Source organism: Hippoglossus hippoglossus, chromosome 11, assembly GCF_009819705.1.
Source record: "Hippoglossus hippoglossus isolate fHipHip1 chromosome 11, fHipHip1.pri, whole genome shotgun sequence".
Taxonomy (NCBI): Eukaryota; Metazoa; Chordata; class Actinopteri; order Pleuronectiformes; family Pleuronectidae; genus Hippoglossus; species Hippoglossus hippoglossus.
In genome coordinates, this window is record NC_047161.1 from 6,844,181 (window position 1) to 6,866,566 (window position 22,386).

Here is a 22,386-nt window from a genome sequence, read left to right on the forward strand (position 1 = left end):
TTTATAGAGTCTAGCTAACAGGTATTGTTCTGTATACGTGATTCTTTTTCTTCATTATTTGATTTTCATCCGTTTCTCTGAATCTCTTTGTCTCTCGTGTTGTTGTAACACGTGGAATGAAATCTCCCGTTGATCATAACATTAATCTTTTTTTGTTGTTGTTGTATTTCCTGTCTGTTGTCCAGCAGCAGCACTGACAGACCCTGGTCGGTGATATAAATGTGTATCAGACCGTGATCACATGTTGTGGCTCCAGTTTCCTCTCAGCGCGGAGCGAACCACGTGACGCGGCTCTCCGTGGTGTCAGAGTGGAGAAGAAACAGGTAAATTCACTGGCTCTCGCTTGTTGTGGCAGCGAGTCGGCTCCGTTGTGTTTCCTCGACTTTAGTGACACCCGCTCGGGGCTCGGGGATCAAGAAATCCTGTCCTCAGATCCGACTCGAAGGTCGACAGCGAGGCCACTTGTCGGTCGGTGGTGTAGCTGGGTTGATATTGAGCCGGGTTTCTGGTCAGTATCGCCTGATTATGTATTTTCATGTTAGGGGCCTGCGGGCCTGTTATCATCCTCGGTGTTTTCCACGTCGAGAGCCCGGCCGATCGGGTCACACTTGGGCCGCGCTGGTTGGGACTGATGCAGAGCAGCGGTGCAGTTTTATAAAGGCGCTGCTGTAGCTAACGTGGCTAACTAGCTAGCGTGCCGTAGCTAGCCGGGACGACGTTAGGTCGCGGAGTTAGCATGGCTACCAGCCGTTAGCAGACAACTAGCAGTGACATGGGCGTTTTGGGGTTTTGTTCGGTCGGACTCGAGAGCTCCGCTGCTCGCTAGCCGTTGACTGGCTAGTTAACTTGTTGACAACCACGCTTAGTTGACTAATGCTAACAGCCCAGCGCTACACAGCCAGTTAGTGCTACTGGGTTAGCGGGCTAGCTGGCGGTTGTTAGAGTTAGCATCGTAGTCGCCATGAGGTGAAGCGGCGAGAAGCGGAAACCCACCAGGACTCGTAAGCTGGTTGTCTTCCCTTCGAGTATTAGCCAATTGGCTAGCATTTTGGCCATGTGGCTGGCTGCTGGTATTAGATGTGCCCGACGGGGCCTGGTTTTTAGCCTTGTTTGTGTGCTAGCCCACACAGGGTTTTACGTAACGTGTGCAAGATTAAGGAGTAGCGGAGATAGCTAGGCTAACAGTTTAGTGTCGTGAAGAGATGAGGCTGATTGATTTCAATGTGTTTGTATCCTCTCATCCTCATTTTGATGCAAAATTCCCCGTGCATCTATCAATTATCGGCGGTTTGATCAATTTTCGTTTCCCAATATAGGTTGGGAAACGGCACCGGGGTTGTTTTGATATAGATGGTGTTGCATAATATTCTCAAGAGGTAGAAAATATCAGCTTTACTATGCACTTGTGCGCGTGGTGTGCATCAACACCCCAGTGAACCGTGGCACTCTGGCTCCGCGGGTCGAACCCTCTGCTGGCTCAGGTTGGAGACATTGGCCCAGATATGGACTGAAACAGCCCCATACGTCTCGAAATCAAAGCTGCTGATGTCCCGTTGTTATCTCTGAGCACCCCCCACTTGGCAATAAGCTACCAGTCAGTTCGAGGAAGAGGTGTTCCATGTGCACTAGACGTGTGTGTGTGTGTGTGAGTGATATAAATGGGTCACACGTTCTCTAACGCCTCTCTCACCTTTTCTCTCTTTAGGTGTTATTCCTTTGTAAATACTGTTATTTGTATATACTGTAAATGATGACGTCCATGGGCGGGAACCGAGCCCGGGGCAGCTGGGAGCAGACACAGGGACAGACACAGAGCCAGACACAGCACAAGCAGAGGCCTCAGGTACCCTCACTCTCAACACCTGTCCTGCTGCCCAGATGCAAGATGATTTTCATCAAGAATCACTGTTGGCAAATCAGGAATCTTTTAATATTTAAAATGTAAAATTGTGCATACAACAATAGCTCGGGCAGCTAATCAATATAACGTATCAGTTACAACTCTATAAAATACCCATTTGACAAGTTTCTTAGCTTGACTAAAGCGTGCTACAGGCTAATCAGGACAGTAACACCATATTTTGACCGTTGCAAAGCGAATCCCTGATTTTCGGCTTTGGGATTACAGCTACTATCTAGACTACTCTTGTAGAGTCCAACAAGAAGTTAAGTAGCCACTGGTGGCAGTGCGTCCAACTATGGTGACACTAATGTAAATGTAGTCTTACACTGAGTGGGCCTCAAGTGGACACAGCATCTCTGCCCACTGCCAGGACAGAATAGCAAAGAAAAGTGTGTCAATAGCAAATAATGCGTGGGTCATTTCTTGTTGACACATGATGTTGGATCTTTCCCTCTTCTTGGAACAGGCCACCGCAGAGCAGATCCGACTCGCGCAGATGATTTCAGACCACAATGATGCTGACTTTGAAGAGAAGGTCAAACAGGTGAGCAGATGCACAGCTTCCTGTTGTCCCAATTCTTCCACACGTAGCTTTCCTGTGCAGTTGTTCATTCTTATGTGAAAAGGGGTCGAGGGGATTTATGTGGTGTAGCACTGATTCATGTAGTATTACATCTGTTGTGTCTGTATTGAGTGAACAAGCATGTCTCTTATATAATGCTTTGTGTATTTGGTTTGTCAGATATCAAGCAGAGAAACTTAGTGACAACATTCAATGCTAAATCTCAAGGCTATATGGGTGGATTGTCAATCATCATATTCTCAAGGAAAGACTATTCAAAGATATTGTAAATTATGCGAATTAACTATTGTAATGATAGGAAAGGATGTATAAATGTCTATTTTTTTTTAGCTAAAAATATTTTTTATACTTTAGACAAAATACTGATCTGCTCTAGCTCAGCTCCATCATAGATTTCATTACATATCTATATTTAAGCCAGATAACCACTTTATCATACCCATATGGCTTTAAATTTATCTTCAGTATCATTATAGATAATCTGACAAAATGATGTGCTCTGCCTACACTAATGTTTGCATCTAAGTAAAAAAACTAAGCAAGAACCCAATATGTCTAAAAGCTCCTGATTTCACCATTTGATAAGGATTTTTGCGTAGTTGATGATACTCTGTAATAATTTCAGAGAAAGTGGAAGAGGTCATGATTTCAGTCTTTATGGGAAATTAACCTTGCGCAAAACTGTCCTGACCAAGAAACAGAATCTCTGCTGGCAGTTTTGTAGCTAACCCTGTTTTCTGAAATAATTTTTTACTGAGATATTTTACATATTTCCTACAGTGGAAGAACTTGCGTTTAATTTTGCATATTGCTATATCCTGAAATATATATTTTTAAACATTCTGCATAAGAGCCCTCTGATAGATGAGATGCTAGGAGTTTCATCCAGGGGTCCTGTTTGTTTGATCATGCTACTCCCTCTTTTCCAGCTGATTGACATCACAGGCAAAGACCAGGATGAGTCCATGATCGCACTGCACGATTGCAACGGGGATGTCAACAGAGCTATTAACGTGTTGCTGGAGGGTAGCCCGGACACTGTGAGTACTGGCTTTGTTTGAGGGCTTAGCACTGTGAGGGCCTGGTTCTGGATAAATCAGGGCTACTCTGGGTTAGATAAATATATAGTAATGAACAGTTTATGTTCTGCAAGTAATGCTCCTGTGAAGGTATATAACGGTATGTGGAGAAGTCTTGTTTTCCTATTTCAGACCATACTGCATATAAATGTAAAAAGTTGCGCTAAGAAATTCAGTGTTAACACCTTTCTATACTTCTCCTTTTGGTCAGTATGTCACTGCTGCAAGTGTAGGCCTAGTATTATTTAAACTGATGACCCATCAGTATCACAAGTCAGTGTCATACTGACTCTAGATCATCATAAAACCTATACATGTATTGTATACATATATTTCATATATACTTGTATATGGTTTATTCCTTTTTATTAGTTTTTTAGCAGGGTATATTGTCCTGTTCTAATGGCAGCAATATTCACATACACTAGTCTTGAATCACTTTTTTTTTTAAAGAGTTTTTTAAAATGTATTTTTCTTGGTGACTCTGTACACAGTCAATAAGTGCAGCAGTACGCTGACTTAACACTGTGGTTCTGTCTTTGCTTCCTTTCCTAAGGACTCTTGGGAAATGGTGGGGAAGAAGAAAGGGGTGTCCGGCCAGAAGGAGACCAGCCAAGCAGAAACCGGAGAGGAAGGAAAAGAGAACCGGGAGAAAGGAGGAGAGAAAGATGTTGCACGTCGTCGGGGTGGAGCTCCACGCAAGGGCCGTGGAGCCAGCAGGGGACGAGAGTGTGAGTGTTTACCGTGATTTTTTTTATAATGGCTTTACTTATTATTTATACTTGCTTTCAAAACTAAATGGGAGCATTTTACCCTCAATATCAATGCTAGATAGTCATTTGGATGGGATATCTGCGTAATAACTAAATCTGACCAGAGCCTTGTGTGCGGGCGGAGGATTGCTGCACTTCTAATAGAACCTGTTTTTTAATTATTTTGGCCAACCAATATTTGATATCATCAATGCACTCGGCTGAAATTGTAAGACACAGACATGTATAACTTTGTCATCAGCATAGGTGTGATAAGAATTGTTATATTGCTGAACAATGGGGTCAACTGCCAACATATAGTGCACCAAGAACTGACCCTTGAGGGACTTAATTCCACAATACAGACTTCATCTGATTCAAAGTTAATAACTGTTTTGTTTTTTTTAGATAAAGTTAGATCAAGATGTGAAAAGTTACCAAGATTTCACAAAATTGCTGAAGGAATAAAATGCAAAGTCTATTAAAAACAGCTGTTTCATGACATCACCTGCATGAAATCATGTTAAAATATTTAAAGATGCATCACCACACATCTTTGTTTGAGGGAAGCCACATGTCATAGGTCAGCATCATTATCCTCTGCCTCACTGCAACTAAAGTTTGCTATACCAGGGCTATTTACAAGTTGGCTTTTGTGTGTTCCATCTCTGCCAACACAGCTGCAGTTACTCATCTATTGGTTTTTATGTTAAAGCTTTTGTTTATTTGCCTGTGTCTGCGTTACCACCTACTGTGTGTACCAGAGCAAATCATAGCCAGTAGGAGAGTCTTTGTTTATTTTGAATGAGAGGCTATTTGGGCTCTCGTACTTTACTTAATTCTCTATAAAATGGCTATTTGGATATCTGTGTGCTGGTTTGTGTCTGAACTTGATGCCGTTGTCTCTCCTCTTAACTCCAGTTCGTGGTCAGGAGAATGGCTTGGATGGCGGCAAGGCTGGAGTAGTTGGAAGAGGAGCCGAGCGAGGCCGAAGGGGAAGAGGCAGAGGAAGAGGGACTGTCGGTAAGTGGCTGTAATTGTCTTTGGTCAGACTCTTTGGTCAAGGTAATGTATTGAATCAAAACAAGGTTGTTGAGTGGGGCTGTGTGATATGACCAATATATTTCAGATGGAGGCAGTTTCGTCTCCTCATACCGTTACTTGTTATCCCTACCTTTTCTCGTCCGGGTAAATTGGGGCCATGTTTTAATTTGCAAAGTACATTTTTCTGGTCCGTGTCAGGCTTTTCATACCCAAACTACATACATGCAACAGAAATAGCCCCACCTCATAATTCCCCATTTGTGTCATGTTCACTCTCCATTATGTTTGTTAGTAAAACCTGCATCTCCACAGTGTTGGAGAACACAAAGCATCATCCAAAGTATGAAAAATATTGGTGTAATTTGTGGCACATCACAATAAATGATGGAGAATAATATGAAACGATCATCTCTATCATCATAGTATTGTCATATCGCACAGCCTTAATCTTGAGTTTTATTTTTACATGAAATGCTGCCAGTCTTTCTTATGTCACTATTTAAAATTAAACATTTAAGTAAGCTGTCATTGTTTCCTCAGGAGTATCTGGACGGCGAGGAGGCCGATTTTCAGCGCAGGGCATGGGGTAAGGGAACACCTGCGTTGCCTAAAACCAGTGGGTCCTTTGTTCCACTTTTACCTGTTGCCATGGTCACCAGAGAGCAGGACCCTAGCCTATTGTTTAGCCCTAATCCAAAGGAGGAAGGACATACGTTAACCAATGGGATGCAACTGTGTGGGCTGAATAAGACTCTTCAGAGAGTGTATGGTGTATACCCATTTTATTTAGAGTGAAATTTGGATAAACCTACTGAGAGGAGTGTCAGGGAGCCAACTAGCTAACTTCAGTCTCTGCTCTCTGGCTTTAAGCTGGAGCTTTATTCAGTTTATGAGCTGGAATCTTCACCAGAAGGTGTCATAACAGATGATGCACTTTTCTCAACTGTGGTGGCGTTCTTGATTCACGTCATTGTAATTTAATAGGCAGCATTACAGTAGGCCGCCAGTTGTTACAACAAATTTGATTTGTTTGTTGATGATCAGTCAAGTGTAATGTAGTGTTACTCTGCAGGAAGAGATTTAAAAAATCCCCCTGGGGTGTGCTGAAGTAGTGTATGTGACATAATGCGGTTTTCTTCAGGGAGGTCAAGAGCTGAGCAGCTTTAACCAGGAGGAGGCGGAAGATTATTTTCTCTTACTAAAACAAGTATTGAATATGTACTTCAAAGCTAGTGTGAGCTCCATAAAAATACATTGGTACACAGAGGCTCATGAGGTGGAAGAGCTTTGCTTGCATAGCACGCGTTAAAGCGGTCGTACACACAATCGCCGTCTGACCCAAATATTGACATGCATGTCCGGAGAGCGGTGTGTGGTGAGGGGGCTTCCCGCCTGAAGTCGCGCGTGTTGCAAGCTCATGTGTTTTCATGTAACCTAAACTCCCACCACAAGATCTGTGATCACTTTTGCTTCCTGCTGCCAACAGTCACGGTTTATCAGCTTGGCTTCAGTGTCATTTAAACAAAGTTATTTAAAGAAGCACTCAAAGCTTTAAAGGAAGCCGCCTTTAAACAGATCAGGTGTTTGATCAGGTTTTTACTGTGCGAGATGATGGTGTGTGTGTGTGTGTGTGTGTGTGTGTGTGTGTGTGTGTGTGTGTGTGTGTGTGTGTGTGTGTGTGTGTGTGTGTGTGTGTGTGTGTGTGTGTGTGTGTGTGTGTGTGTGTGTGTGTGTGTGGTCATCGGTACCTTGTGCTATTGCTTTCGAAATGATGCTAAGGCAGCTTGTATCCTTCACCTCACGCACATATTTTCTGCAAAATAAATCTTTGCATGCATTAAATCCAACTTGATGGATACTGCGAGCTCTCATGGGAAATTATTACTTAATTTGTTACTGATGGAATGATAGGAGTTGATAATTACAGTAAAAATATATCCGTTTTAGTTTTTATTTCCACAAGGGAAAATAAAAAATTATTGTCTTTTAAATATGGAAAGCATCATGTTTTCACCAATGGTGTTAAAGGAGATTTTCAACACTGGGACAAGATATTGCTAAGAACGAGAGAACACAGCTCCATTCATTATGCAGCCAGTGGTTTGCAGTTGTAGCAAAGCGTTTGTTGGCTCATTTACAGTTCCGTTTCTTTGGGGTAACTATTAGCAGCCTTTGTATTTGAATTCTCTGGTTGAATTAGCTGAGAAGAAGCTTAGGGAAGAGATGGGAGTTTGTTGTATCCTTACAGGCCCCTCCTTGTTTGCAAATATTAGCATTTTTAATTTTGATGTATTTTATGACACGGCTACAGGAACTGTAGAATTGTAGTTGCACATCCCCAGAAAGAGGATTTATTTTTTAGACAGTTAAAAGTTAAGCTGGTCTAGATTTTCACAAAAGTATATGCATCATTATGTAAAGTTTGAATGTCTGTAACAAGTAGAGTTGTATAGCAAGAAAGTGAAATGATTGTATTAGTAGACTTCAGGACACACCACATGTATGAGTAGGATTACCACATGTACTCATGCCTTATTCAAGCAACCGCTTGTATTTGTGGTTGCATTGTGTACACTTCTGGTGAGTTGGATTTCTTGAACCGTAATGAGAAGCACACCGGCTTGCCTTGCATAGCAAAGTGACTGAAAGACGTGTGGTGTGTTTGTTACAGCACTGACACAGGTAGATTAAAAGCATTTTGCTTAAGATGCTGCTGCTCAAGGATGGTGGTCTAAAAAACAAAATCTTCAACGTTTACTCTGTTTTGCTTCCTGTAATTGTTGCCATTATTTTTCCTCTAAAGCCAGATTGATAAGGGGCCCACATATGATATTGCTGGAGGTGAGAGGTGAGTGAATTGCCTCCGGTGTGTCTGTTATTCTTGCTTTCTTTAGGGAGACTTCTGAGTGCCATTAAATGAGATGATGTAATTCAAGACATTATTAAAACTAAGTATTATACCTCATCCTATTAAGAGGATGTCAGATACATTTTACCTAGCCTGATAGTCAGTATTAAATCTATTCATGAAAACCATAAATGCTCTCTAAATTTGAACATGAAGGATTGTAGACAAATAATATACTTGTTTGGCTTGACTAAAAAGACAGAAGTGCAATATCGGAACGAGTTGTTGAGGAACAGCTAAGTTAGCATTTAGATACTACTCCTCATTTGCATGTCACTGCACAAACTCTCAAAGACAGTACTGGTGTCACCTCCGTCCCATGTCGTTCCCTCCTCCTCTCTTCCTACTACATCTGTATTAAGTAAAATGCATACTGATAAAAGTAATGCTAAGGACAAAACAGTACGGATGCACTGGAAAGTAAAACCCATCAAAATAAGTAATGTTTCAAACCTCTGGACAGATTTGGTCATACTTGGCCTTTTTAAAAACAGTTCATTGAAGGTTTGTAAATCTTAGGGGGGATAAATCAAGGCGTTTGACATTTTTTCACAAGTAGATGTGAGTCATTGTCCTTAAATCTATATGTTTAGTACAAAATTGAATTTGTTTTTGTTTTTTTACTTAAATAACGAGGCTAAATATCGCTAACTGCATGTCTCCTGCTGCCTCTCAGCTCTTGAACTCCTAAATTTGTCTCAAGATCTCAACTTAAATATATTGTTTTTGCTGTGCTGTGTTCACACATTCACAACCCTTTTTTTAAATTGTGAGCCTCTGCTGACCCTGCTAGTTAAATCTTGGTGTTCTTGCAGTAGTTAAATTTGAGGTGTGTCACAAACTGTGCTGTCTTGGGTCCTTTTTAATTGTAGTTAAAATTGGCCATTGAAGTCTTTGAAAAGTTCTTGAATTTGACGTAAGAGAAGATGTACTTTGTAAGATTAATGTACATCAGATATTTGTGTATGAGCTCCCAACCTGTGGCTACTGGAAATGGTCAGTACATGTGTGAATTCATGGCTCAACTCTTTTCTTCTTTGTCCCTGTCTTTCACAGGACATTCAACCCTGCAGACTATACAGAGCCAGCCCAGACAGAAGAGAATTATGGAGGGGGCAGCACCTGGAACAACACGGGAAGCATGGAGCTGGAGGAGTCGACTAGTAAGTTAATTTACAGAGGTTGCCCTCCAATAAGAGACGTTGATCTAATCAGTGAAGCATCTGCTTACCATCCAAATAATTAGAGAATCATGTCTGGGAAAACTCGCTTTTTGATACTAGACACAGATGCTTTCTTCATCAACCATGCAAACTGTTCACCAAATCCCAGACTTGCCATCCTCCTAATAAATCCAGATGTCCATGTGCACAGTTAACTAAAGTATAACCATCTGTACATGACATTCATCTATGATCTCCCCACCTCTCGTTGTCTCCAGGGTTGGAATACTCTGCAGGAGAGGGAACCAATTACCCACCGAAGTTTGACTCTGCTCCTGGTAAACCTGCCTTCACATCTTGTTTTATGTATTATTCATTCTGTTGGCGCTCACGATGCCCATTACAATATCAAACGCTTTATCTTAAACTCACAGGTGCCTGGAGGTCTGCCACAGAGGAGTGGGGCACTGAAGACTGGAATGAGGATGTGAGTGTTTCAGGGTTTAACTTCATGATTGCACCTCATGCTTGAAAATAAGATTATATGAGCACTTCTTAATAAAACATTTGAAGTTGTGAGAGATTTTAATGTAGTTTCACTGACTGAGGACCAGCTCTCCTTTTTAATTCTGAATGCACTTCCAACCTCCACTTTTTCCAACTTGTTCCATTTTCCTCTCCAGCTTTCAGAGACCAAGATATTCACATCCTCCAGTGTGGCATCCTTGCCGCTGCCTCAGGAGAATGTTACCATCACCAAAGGACAGAGGTTGGTCATTGATGCACTTTATTACCACAACTTGCACTTTCCAACAAATTGCCTTTCCAGGAACTGGTTGAGAGAAATTTCCTTCATATCGCTGTTAACTTGTTGAACTGGAGCTGTGAATTTATCAGTAAGGAAAATATCAAATCAATGTCAACATTAGATTTAACTTCACGAATTTAAGCTCAGAACTCTGGTGATTAATTCATTGTTGTTCAACAAAATTGGTTGACAGGTCAGGAAATCTTTAAACTATGACTGAATACCTTTTAAGTTGTTGGTCCAACTAAACCATTTGTAATTTTGATTAATCAACAATGAAAGGTAAACATATTTGCAGTCCTGACATAATTAATTGTAGTTTTTTGGAATAAAATTAAGTTTCAAGTTAACAAGATCACTTTTTAAATGTCCATTACGCCATAAGTAATTTTTCCTCCTTGCTTTAGGATTGACCTTGCGGTGCTCCTGGGGAAGACTCCTCCATCCTTCTCCTCAGAGACAGAAAACCCCCCCATGGAGGCCACCCAGCCCCCCTCCTTGTCCCAGTCACTGGTTTTTAGTAACTCCAAGCAGGGGCCGCCACTGTCCCAAACATCCTCCAGCACCCCGTACACCCAGCACAGCATGGTGAGAGTTTTATATCAAAGCATTTTTTAAGAAATTTTGATTTTGCTTACTAATGCAAAATCATCACTTCAACTTTATATCTCAGCCACTTTGTAACCACAAGGGAAAGGATGGGGCATTTGACATCATGTTAAAATTACCAGTGTAGCAGCAACATTTGCATTATTGTGATAAGTGTCTCATAATCTTCTATTATTATAGGTCAGCATGCTGAGCAAGGGATTCGGGGATGTGGGAGACCCTAAAGGAGGCAGCACAGGGACCACTGGCTCTCAGTTCCTGGAGCAGTATAAAACCGCTCAGGCACTGGCCCAGCTGGCAGCCCAGCATTCCCAGACCGGACCTCCGAACACAACCCCTTCATCCTGGGACACCAGTGCCGCCTCACTTGGACAATACGGTGAGATCACACCCTAAACAAAATACTCTGTTCAAGACCATTGACGTGTAGGACGATCAAAGGCTTTCAGGATTTTCTATCTAATGTTCTCTCTTCATTCACTGTTCAGATATGAAGACTCAGCCCGAGTCTGTGGTCCATTCGCCCTTTACGAAGCGACAGCCTTACCAGGCCACCACCTCAGCGTCGTCCATGTTGGATGTTTTCCTACATGACAAAGGCCTGCCTCCTTCCTCCTCTGTCCCCTCGTCGTCTTCCTTAACCCAACAGAGAACATCCTCACCCCATGCGGTGCCTCCGCCTGCTTCATCCCTTCCCAAAATGGCAGCAGTCCCTTCTCTCGGTCAGCAGGTTTCTCCGAGTTCTTCTGATGCCCAGGGTTCGAGTCCACTGCCTTTGCAGCAACACAAACTCAAACAACAGAAGAAGAGGACCTCCATTACAACAAAGGTAACATTAAGATTTAAATGACCTTATTTTGTTCTACATTATAGATGGACAGTTTTTAAAAGTCTTCATTCCTGCTCAAAAATGTATGCATAGAATCACATTATGCTCCACATCTTCCACAGATTCCAGCAATGGCAGTGGAGATGCCAGGCTCAACAGACATTTCAGGTCTTAATCTTCAGTTTGGAGCGCTGCAGTTTGGGTCAGAACCAGTTCTACCAGAGTATGACTCCACCCCTTCCACCACAGCACCAGCCCACCAGGTTCAGAACAGTCTCTACACAAGCCCCAGCAGGTTGGTACAACCACAAATACACCTTAGAAAACATGTCTATTGATGTAATCGGAATATTTCAGGAGGAAAAGCAACATCTTAACTTCCTCGAAGGTCAAAAGAAACCTTAGAACAACTGAGTACACTGATTTGGTTATTCCATGTAAGAGCACCTTGCTGGACAACTATCACATTTGCATTGAAAAATTACTGCACCATTTCCTTTTGCACCATCTATTAGAAACGATGTGTGTTCTAGGGTCCAAAAAACGCTCTCAAAATAGAAGTCAGAAACACTGATTGTTCTCTAAGAACACAGTCCAACTTGGGTCTTGTTGAAACATGACATTCTGCAGTGAGTCGACTCCAGCTCTCTCCAACTCCAGCCAGATGGACCTGTACGACCAGAGAGCGCCTCAGAACCGACGCTACCCTCCCTCAGTCTCCTCCTCCCCTCAGAAGGACATGCAGTCCAAGGTAAGGACAAAGATTCACCCTTTTTCATTTAAACAACATTGGACAACATGCTTAAATCCCACTTGGTCCTAAAAGATGAAAAGCTTTTGGTCTGATGCAGAAATATCCCGGTGCATCTATCTAAGTTTGAAGATTATGTGACTGAAACGCTCAGTAAAAACAGACTGTAGCCTAGTTGGATGTTTGTTGTACTGTGTGAGCTGAATGTAAAAGATACAGAACCCCCTCAAGCATTGAAATCAACATCCTTTTTGTCAAATGCATGTTTTAGCAGTCTCAAGGTTCCTTCTTTAGTTTGTGTCACCCCTTTATTCCCCCAACGTATTTAGAGATCAATACTCAGGTGCTCTTAATAAACTGCACAATCTCCTCATTGTTCCAGCTCTTCATTTATTAGGTTGTGCTCATTTTAATGCTCTACTGGTTTCAAACCTGACCTAAGGTTAATATCAAACAAGCTTCTTAAAGACTGTTTCCAAAAGCCCAACACCCTTCAACTTGATATCAATGGCCTGTTTCCATAGTAACCTGTGAGCTTACCTTCATTGTTGGTTTTACAGAATGGCTTCAGTTCAATGCAAGCAACGCAATCTGTGGAAGGTAAGTGGCCATTTACAAAGCTCTTCTTTTTCTTACAAGCATTGTTGAAACTCTTTGAGGCATTTGAGATGCACACACTCAGTGTTTTGTTTTCTTTTTTTCTGATCCCTCTCTGCAGCTGCAGCAGGCTCTGCAGTCTCAATCAAGCAAGCCTCTGATTCAGTCACGCAGGCTTCTGTCTCCAGCATGGGTACTTTGACGGACACTGCCTCCTTGATGACGACATCCAATCAGACATCCCTAAGTGCTCTGGGGCACAGTGAAGACATGCTTCCAAGCACCCTTCCTCCTCCACAGCACAACAAGTGAGATGCTACTAAATCAACCCACATAATACATAGGAAATTAACATATCTTGAGTTATTACCTCCTGGCAAACATAAATATCAGTAAATGGGATGTGATCTGTGAAACCTGGTCTGAACCTTCTTGTCATTTTTACAGCTCTCACCCATCACAACAGAACAGCCTTGCTCCATCTTCAGTCCGGACATCCAACACAAGCTTAATGGTTTGTTCTTTACATGTTTATGTCCACACTGAACCTCATGTGGGACTAGTAGTTTGTTTAACTTTTATTAAACCATTGCAATTGAACATCAGATGTTTTTTAACCAGAGAGATAAAATGGCTCCGTAACATGTTTATGCAGGACAGTGTATCTCCCTCCATCTGTCTGAGCATTTTAAAAGCTGCATTTCCTGTGATGACAGGCGAAAGCATTAGATAACTGTTCACTAATGGAAATGTAATTGCATCAATCCTGACTGCATCTTTGTCCCCTACTTCCTCCACATCTCGCAGCATCCAAACGTAGACGGTGACTCAAGCCTGCACTCCTCCTCCTTCCCTTCCTCTGTCTCAGCCGTCCCCTCTTCGTCAGTCCCCTCCTCTTCCTCAATGGCGGTTGCTGCACAGGTGTCCCTAGGGGCCCCTCAGGCCTCCTTGGTGGGCTGTGCCACAGTCTCCGCTCCTTCCGGCCTCGGGCCCGTCAGCAGTCTGGCCATGGGCCTCAACGCGGCCTCCATGGCTGCTCAAGCTGCAGCAGCCACCGCAGTTCTCATCTCCACGGCGGCCTCAGCCATTCCCTCTGCAGCTACTTCCTCATCTGCACGCGGCTCTGCAGCATCCTCAGGTTGGACTTAAAACACAAGCACAACAGTGTTTTTAATGAACTCATCCAGTATGAAATACTACTAATTCCATCTGTATACTGGGGGAAAACTGAGTTAATGGTAGCTTTTTTTACTTGGGTTAGGACCACACAATTCTATATTGCTATTAAGTGACTCCTTGTTATGCTTCTTTAGCGTTTTTGTGCTGAACCAAACCTTGGGGTGTGTTTGAGTTGAAAATGAGCCACAGCCACACACTGTGATCTTATATTTGATAAGAGCCCAGTGTGAGTGTGTCTGGGATTAGATGATTGGTTTTCATTTCCTCTGCATCACTGGCAGTGTTTCCATGATTCTGACTCATCTTGCTCTCAGTGTGCTGCTTCTCTGAAACTTCTTTTTTTTTCATTCTTTCACATGTTTTCCTTCTGCTCCCTCTACTGGTGTATTAATAGCTTGAATTTATACAGTGCCTTTCAAAGGGCCCAAGGATGTTTTACATGTGTCAGTGGGGACAAAAAGAGAGAAGAAAGCAATTCGCACAGACCAGAACAGAAATAAAGGCGTTTTATTGCAGTCTTGTCATTTACTGATGCAGCATAGCTTGGCTTGATGCAACAGAAAAATTGAATGTGTAAGACTCAATTCATACACCTGACCCACAATCGTAGAATTAATGCACCAATTACGATATTATTTCAGATAAATGTTAAACAGGATGTAAAGATAAAAGTGATATTTGAAATCCAAGAGGTTAAAGGTCAACTTCACTGACACAAGGCTTGACTGGCAGGCAAACTACCACAAGGCTGTTTTGTGGAATGTGAATGATAAATAATTAGTGCACAGACTTGAGTGTTTAGATTTTATAGCATTGGCTTCTATAGAAAATCAATGTATTGTTTTGTGTGTACAGGGAAAGCACCTCCAAACCTGCCACCTGGAGTGCCCCCTCTACTGCCCAACCCATACATCATGGCCCCGGGACTACTGCATGCCTACCCTGTAAGTTCAAGACAATGTTAATTTAATATCTGAGAGTCACTGGTGTTTACCAGATTTGATCATTTTTGTTCATAATTTTCTACAACCTCTCTTGTTTCATCTCAGCCTCAGGTGTACGGCTACGATGACCTACAGATGCTTCAGACAAGAATACCGCTGGTGAATGTTCAACTAAATACTTCAACAATTCAAAAGGCATATGTCATTATTTGTATTTTGTGAAAAATATATATTTGTTTTATCTCTCCTCAGGATTATTACAGCATCCCCTTTGCGACTCCCACAACTGCATTGACTGGTAGAGACGGTGGCCTGACGAACAACCCTTACTCTGGTGAGTCATCCACAAACCGTTGTCCATGAACAGTTGAGTTTAGTTTGTTTGTTCAGGAGGTAGCTGCATGTCGAAGGTGTACGCAGCGCTTGATAACCACATTTTATATGATAATTCTGACTATATGTATTTGACTTACTGAAATTTTATTTGTGGTTTTTGAAACCTGAGCCTGGCAGGATGAAGGTGAACTTAGCTGTGGTCACTCGTTAATTTTATAGGATAATATTGATCCCATGGCCTCATAAAAAGCACTTCCAGTATTGTTATTTATTGCTCTTAGCGGTATGATATGAATTTAATGCTTTAAGGGCAGTGGGATGGATATAAATCTGTTTTGGTGAGGATTAGCTCAATGTTTCAATGGTTAAACATCCTGCTGACTCTGGCATCTCAGAACATTCGTCTTTATGTCCTTTGTTTACCTGAAATGTGATAATTTTCTTGCTCTAACACGCTGCCTTTATTCTTTCATACCTTTCAGTGATTTCACGCTCTGTCCCTTCCCATGCAGGCGACCTGTCAAAGTTCGGTCGAGGTGATGCGTCATCGCCTGCTCCAGCCACCACATTAGCTCAAACCCAACAGAACCAGAACCAGACACATCACACCGCACAGCAGACCTTCCTCAACCCGGCACTGCCGCCTGGCTACAGCTACACAAGCCTCCCATACTACACTGGCATGCCAGGCCTGCCCAACACCTTCCAGTATGGACCTGCTGTGTTTCCGGTGAGAGGACTTTAGACTTATCACAACTTTGCTAATGTGATTGGAGTCCATTAGTGTCCCTGCTCCCACACTGAGTTGGTTCTTGTGTTTTTAATATTTTCTCATTACGAGGAAAACAAGTGGCAGGATTTTAGCGGCGCGTATTAATATTCCACAGAACGGTGGATGACTTTGACGCAACTTTTGCTGTGTTCAGCTATTAAAAACAGTACAAATTGGGGAAGATATAACGATCTTTCTCGTTATGCCACAAACTGTAAAGTTTCTGTTAATTCTTCCCGCTGACCTGATGAAATTTCTTCCCTTCAGGTGGCTCCTACCTCGTCTAAGCAGCACGGTGTGAATGTCGGCGTCAACGCTTCAGCGACGCCTTTCCAGCAGGCTAGTGGATATGGTTCCCATGGATACAGCACCGGTAAGGCACTAAACCATGTGGAAACAGCATGTTTAGAAGGGTCATGTATACTCGCATACCAATAACTGATTATTACAGGGAGCCCGTTGAATTCTCATTGGTGTGGAGTGCACCTTTCATTTTGCGCTCTGCAGCATCAGCAAGCATAATGCGATGCTTGTGGAGACTTTTCTTACGCTTGTGTCAGAACGAATGTGAGTGGATCATAAATCATTCTCGTGTATTTATTCTTTTAACTGATGACCTCAAAGTTTAACAAAATGTTCTCATGTTGACGATGGAAATACTTCTGCATCTTGTAAATAATCTGCATCGCCTGTACATGCAAGAAACATGCCTCAGCTGCTTCATAATACCGTGAGTCACTTTTAATAAATGGCTTCTCATGATAAAATAAATGGTGCTGACATTTAGACCAATTAGAAAAGAGAGGAGGGGCTCTCCGTGGTACCTGGCTATACATGTTTAACAGAGGGGTTGGATTATCGATTGCCTCCAGGTCTTGCTCTGATCGTTTCTAAAAGTGGAGTTTGCTCAAGGGCTTCACCATTCACCCCATCTCCTACACACACGTTCATCATAAACACATCGACAAACGTTGCATCATCGTTCTCCCAGATCTCCTAATATGACTCCTCTTTGTTCTCTCAGTGGTCTCATATTGTCCTAGTGGTCTTCTGGATTTTGCTCCATTGCCTTTTGTATTCTTTTTATTTTCTTTTTCAGTGATGCTGTTTTTTTATTTTCTTGCTTAAATTCATCATTCAGTATCAACCCTTTGGTCACACGTGCAACACCTGTTTGTTCTAAGCTGCACCATCTGCTGCTTTCTGCCATCACCCAACTTAAGCTCACTCCTCCCTCCCACACACACCCCCTGCCTGCCCCCTCACTTCCCCACCTGCTCCCCCCCTCAGACTTGGGTCAAATAGTACTTGCAAATGATGGTTGGCATTGAACCTGACCTGCCTGTTGTACTAGATGGGAAGGCTTTGCCACGCAGGACAATGGAGTTGGTGTCAAAGCTCCGATTATTAGGTATAGTGTTTCCTGCCGGGCTTGACACTAATTGCATTGTCATGATTTGGTAAAACCTGTCCATGTGGCACAGTTTAAAACAAACGCCTTAATCATTTGCCAATGCTATTTGAGGCAGGTCTGCCTCCCCCTGCCTGGTGTGTCTAACGCTGTGGGCTGCGGCTGTGTGTCTGACTGTTGCAGGCTATGAGGATGTGGGCCAGGCTTCAGGGAGTGGGGATTTCTGTAAGGGCGGATACGGCAGTGCCGTGGCCGCTGCCGCTTCTGCACAAAACAAGCCAGCCAGCTCTGTCACCGGGCCTGGAGTCGGTGAGTGCCGCCACATGCCGAATTAAAACGAAAGGAGGGAGAGAATAAGAAACCCTGTCCCTCCCGTCTTCCTCCTTGTGTCACCAACCATCCCTCTCCCCCTCTTCGCTCTCGTTCCTTTCCCTCATTGCTGATGAGCTGTGCCTGTGGGTTGACCTGTCACTACATGTGCTTTCACACAGGCAGTCTGTGTTTGTCATTGTGTGTGTTGTCTTCCAGGGTAACTCATCAACAATCCAATCTGGTTGATATGTTATAGACTGTTGTCATCAGACATAATGCTTAGATGTGGCTTTTGAATACCATTAACTGACGATGAGTTACTCTGGTTGATGACGTCCCATTTCCCCTCCGTGTTGCTTGCTCTTCACTCATGTTGTCATTGCTGCTGTCGGTCTCCAGAGTAACAAGCTTGCTGCCCTGTGAGCGAAGTTGGTTACAACCCAAGACGAGGCAACAGATATTCTGCCATTCTTGATTAAAATAAAGTTGTTTGAAGAGCTTCATCCAAAGCAGCTGCATCCAAACGCGCGCACACACACAGGATACCAGAATGAAAACAAATATTTTGCTTTGTAAAAAGGGTTTTATTATCAGTGTTGCTGCTGTTGTGTTGAACTGTGGTATTTCCATGACACATTTCATAAGAATTGGAGAAATTAGTGATTTTATACCCATGAAAGAAGACAGAAGAAAATGGCACCAACTTTTACGATCCTCACTAATGCGAAGTGTGTGTGTGTGTGTGTGTGTGTGTGTGTGTGTGTGTGTGTGTGTGTGTGTGTGTGTGTGTGTGTGTGTGTGTGTGTGTGTGTGTGTGTGTGTGTGTGTGTGTGTGTGTGTGTGTGTGTGTGTGTGTGTGTGTGTGTGTGTGTGTGTGTGAGAGTGAGAAACTTTGAAACCCTGAAATTGTTGCTGATAACATTGCAGATGTCCTGAGCTGCTCCTCATCAGATGTTTTTTCATTTGCCAAAGATATTGATGGAAGGCAGAGGATTGAATACAGTGTTAATATTGTAAAAGTCAGTTGACCTAAAGAATTTACTGGTTCCATCATTTCACATGAATATTTGCTTTTTCCATTGTCTGATGTCAATCTGAATACCTGGGGGGGGTTTGGGAACAATAACTATTTCAAACCAAGGAATTTGGTTTTCCTAGTTTAGGGAAATGGATTCTGATTTCCTTCAGATTTTTAAATGTGGATTTCGCCTGAAAAGCTGCAATAATGGACTCGCTACAAATGGAGGAGTTGCGACAAAGGTTGTCATTGTGTCATGTAACCACCATTAGAATGAAAGTCTTTCCTGTTCAGAGTCGTTTGTTTTGCACACCAGTTGACCTCGCTCTGCATTTCCAAGGCGATACGGGGGGGTCAGTGCGTGCGAGAGCAACCTGAGCAGTAACCACCATATACTTTCAGACTCAAACCACCGTGTGACTGGAACGGATGAGCTCTTACACCATCTTCCTCCATCATTTCTCTTCATTCCATCTCGTAGTTTTCTTTGGTTTTTAGGTTACTGTGTGGATTGGAGAAAGTGTTGATACAAACAGAATTGCATAAATTTGATTCCTTGCTGTTAATAAACCATATGACATTGATGTTGATCAGAATCTCACCATGATCTTGTGTCAACTTTACATGTTTAGTTTACCTGTATTGGTTTGTGTCCTGTTTCCTGTGTCTCTGCAGGAGTCTCTGTGACATCGAGCAACACCGGGGTACCAGATATTTCAGGGTCCGTTTACACAAAGACGCAGGTAAATGCTTCACGTCAATGTTGAGATGAATGTTCCTCACAGGAAAGGACCCCCCCCCCATAGAATTTGATCAAATCATTAAATGTCTCTTCTGTTTGTCTCACTATGTCCTGCAGTCATTTGAGAAGCAGGCTTTCCACGCGGGAACGCCGGCAGCTTCCTTCAGCCTGCCCTCGGCTTTAGCGAGCGGGGGACCCATCAACCCCCCGGCGGCCGCTGGCTACGCCCCTGCCCCGTTCATGCACATCCTGGCACCGCACCAACAACCCCATTCTCAGATTCTGCACCACCACCTGCAGCAGGATGGACAGGTAGTGAAAAGGCTTTAATTGTTGTTTGTCTCCATCTGTTGCTGCAGGTCGATCTCACTGCTGTAGTTTAATGCAGTTGATACAGAAAATAAAATGCGCACTTTTTACTTCTAGTTTGTATTGTGTTCAGTTTAACTCTCTTAAGGTGTTTTAACACCTAATGTAATTGATTCAGTCACAATGAACTCTAGTTGGTGTGTTTCATTTGGGCCTATACAAGCTGGCTGTTGCTTTACATGGTTTTGTTAGAGGGCACAAAGCTAAAATGCTGTTGTTTTCAAATCCTGTTCCGTAAACTGTCCTGCCTTTATACATGTCCCTCATGTAATTAAACTGCAGCAGATTTGAGTGAACACACGATGTGACGGCTCTCCTCTCTCTCCACAGAGCGGCACTGGGCAGCGCAGCCAGAACGCTTCCATTCAGCAGAAGTCTCAGATCAACAAGTCGGCGTACAACAGCTACAACTGGGGCGCAAACTAACACCCGCTGTCGGCCCCTCCCACCAAACCGCCGCCAGGAGGGGGCTCACGGCTCCTCCTGCAAAAACCATCTCCACGTATAAAACTCCCTGTTCCTCCTGCAGATATCTCCCTCCCCCCGTCTCTTGGCCCAGCACTCCTGCAGCTCTGACCGCGATCAGAGGAGGTGCTGTGCCGAGAGAACGAGCACCGTCATGATGCACGGATGGGTGGGAGGGACCGGAGGGGGCTTAGAACAGAGGAGTCATCGGAGCTGAATGGTTATAGAAACACACCGTCAAGAGGTGAAATATTGAGTGTTGGGAATTTGTATAATGTTAATCCCTCCGCCCCTTCCCTTTTTCTTTCACTTGTATGTAACATAGAACTGTTTTCTAAAAGAATGAACATTTCCTGTGCTTCTTTTGTCTTTCCCCCTCTTTTTTTCTTGCTGATGGGGAGGCTTGAAGTAATACCTGAAGGTGGGGGGACAGACTGGTTTAGTATTTCACACCCTCAACTCCCCCACTCCTTTAATTTAGTTGGAAAAGCTTCCATCCCCACATAAAATATCCAAACACAGTAGTTTGGCTAATTGCTGTTAAATGTTTTGCTTTTCATTTTTATGTCATTTTAAGTTTGAAGAAACAATTCTCTCAATTGGTAGAGTTGTGAAGTTTATTTTTTACCAAATATAGATATATTATATATAAAGACATATAAGCGAGCTCACTGGATTGGACTGTGAGGGACCGTGTGTTTGTCATGTGACTGCGTGCATGTTTGTACACACAGGGCCGTGGTTGTGTACGGTGCTTTGTGTTTTCGCCTAGCACAGGATTTTTCATTATCCAACACGTGTACAGTGACCGTTCCCATGAATTATACATACGTTGCATAAAGGGTCCCACTCTTCTGCAGGAGATGTTCAGAATGATTTCCAAGGCCAATACACACCCAGTCTGCCTTCCAGTGTGTGCTTTTGTTTCTGAGGCCCCCCCACCTCCTCCCAGCTCCACCACCTGCCCCCCCGACATTGTAAGGAAATTGCAGCATTGAATACTGATGGACAGAATTGTACTATGGGTTGTTTTGTTTTTTTTGTCAGTGATTTATTTTTTCTTTTTGTACTGTGCGTTTTAAAAAAAATTTAAATGGATAAACTTGTCTTGTACATATATAAAAAAACACAAGTACTGTAGTCCCTGTTTGTTCGATGGCTTTCTCCTTTTCCTTCTCAGATCCTTGCCGACTTGTTAGCTTTTTGTTTCATATATTTCCTTTTTTTATTTTGTAAAAATATATAAATATTAAGTAAATAAACAAGAGAAAGACGTTTCCATCATTTTGGATGTGAATGTCTTTTAAGAAACCATATTTGCTTCTCATGTGGCTCGTAAATGCAGCGGGATCATCTTCCTGTGGGTCGACGGTGATGCTCAGTTTGTGTGTTGCTGAACTGAGCGTTAAACACAACAGAAACCATCTGACAGGCTTTCAGAGCTGGTTTCTGTTATAGACTTAGTCATCTAACAGACTCCAGGGGGTCAGCAGCAACAAACTAAACCTCCAACACAGCAGCTCTCAAGACACTTCTTAAAAAAGATTTTATTCCCTTTTTACATCTAAATCACAGGCTCTGACATCGTCTTCTGAACGACCTGAGCTGCTAAATGTGTAGGTTGTTTCCTAAATACATGACAAACTTGCTGCTAGTTACTTTTCGTAAAGATTCACTTTCTGTCAATGTTTTACTTTTACATAGTGATGATACTGATCAGTGAAAAGACATGCTGCTGGTCCTGACAGGAGAGTAACATCAAAACATAGACAAAATTATTTAATACTGAATATGCCTTGTATGTTTTTGTCC

General features: G+C 42.8%; 1 protein-coding gene across 15 annotated transcripts; it reads left to right on the forward strand.

The window, feature by feature from the left end:
* The first annotated feature begins 248 nt into the window (after positions 1-248).
* On the forward strand, positions 249-21,881 carry ubap2l (ubiquitin associated protein 2-like). 15 transcript variants are annotated; one of them, XM_034600193.1, is made up of 30 exons: positions 249-323; positions 1,706-1,843; positions 2,370-2,447; positions 3,416-3,526; positions 4,122-4,296; positions 5,239-5,340; positions 5,902-5,947; positions 8,165-8,209; positions 9,326-9,432; positions 9,711-9,770; positions 9,867-9,919; positions 10,116-10,201; positions 10,648-10,828; positions 11,030-11,228; positions 11,338-11,678; positions 11,801-11,973; positions 12,339-12,429; positions 12,990-13,029; positions 13,148-13,334; positions 13,474-13,540; positions 13,834-14,164; positions 15,061-15,149; positions 15,255-15,308; positions 15,402-15,483; positions 15,998-16,215; positions 16,525-16,630; positions 17,852-17,977; positions 19,674-19,741; positions 19,858-20,052; positions 20,440-21,706. In XM_034600193.1, the coding sequence occupies exons 2-30, from the start codon at positions 1,748-1,750 to the stop codon at positions 20,533-20,535; spliced, it is 3,603 nt and encodes a 1,200-aa protein (XP_034456084.1). In that variant the 5' UTR covers positions 249-323; positions 1,706-1,747; the 3' UTR covers positions 20,536-21,706. The 15 variants fall into 15 exon arrangements, with proteins under 15 accessions (XP_034456084.1, XP_034456094.1, XP_034456095.1 ...); XM_034600192.1 differs by having other exon boundaries at positions 251-323; positions 12,309-12,429; positions 20,440-21,881; XM_034600190.1 differs by lacking the exon at positions 249-323 and adding an exon at positions 330-508 and having other exon boundaries at positions 12,309-12,429; positions 19,855-20,052; positions 20,440-21,881.
* Positions 21,882-22,386: the final 505 nt, after the last annotated feature.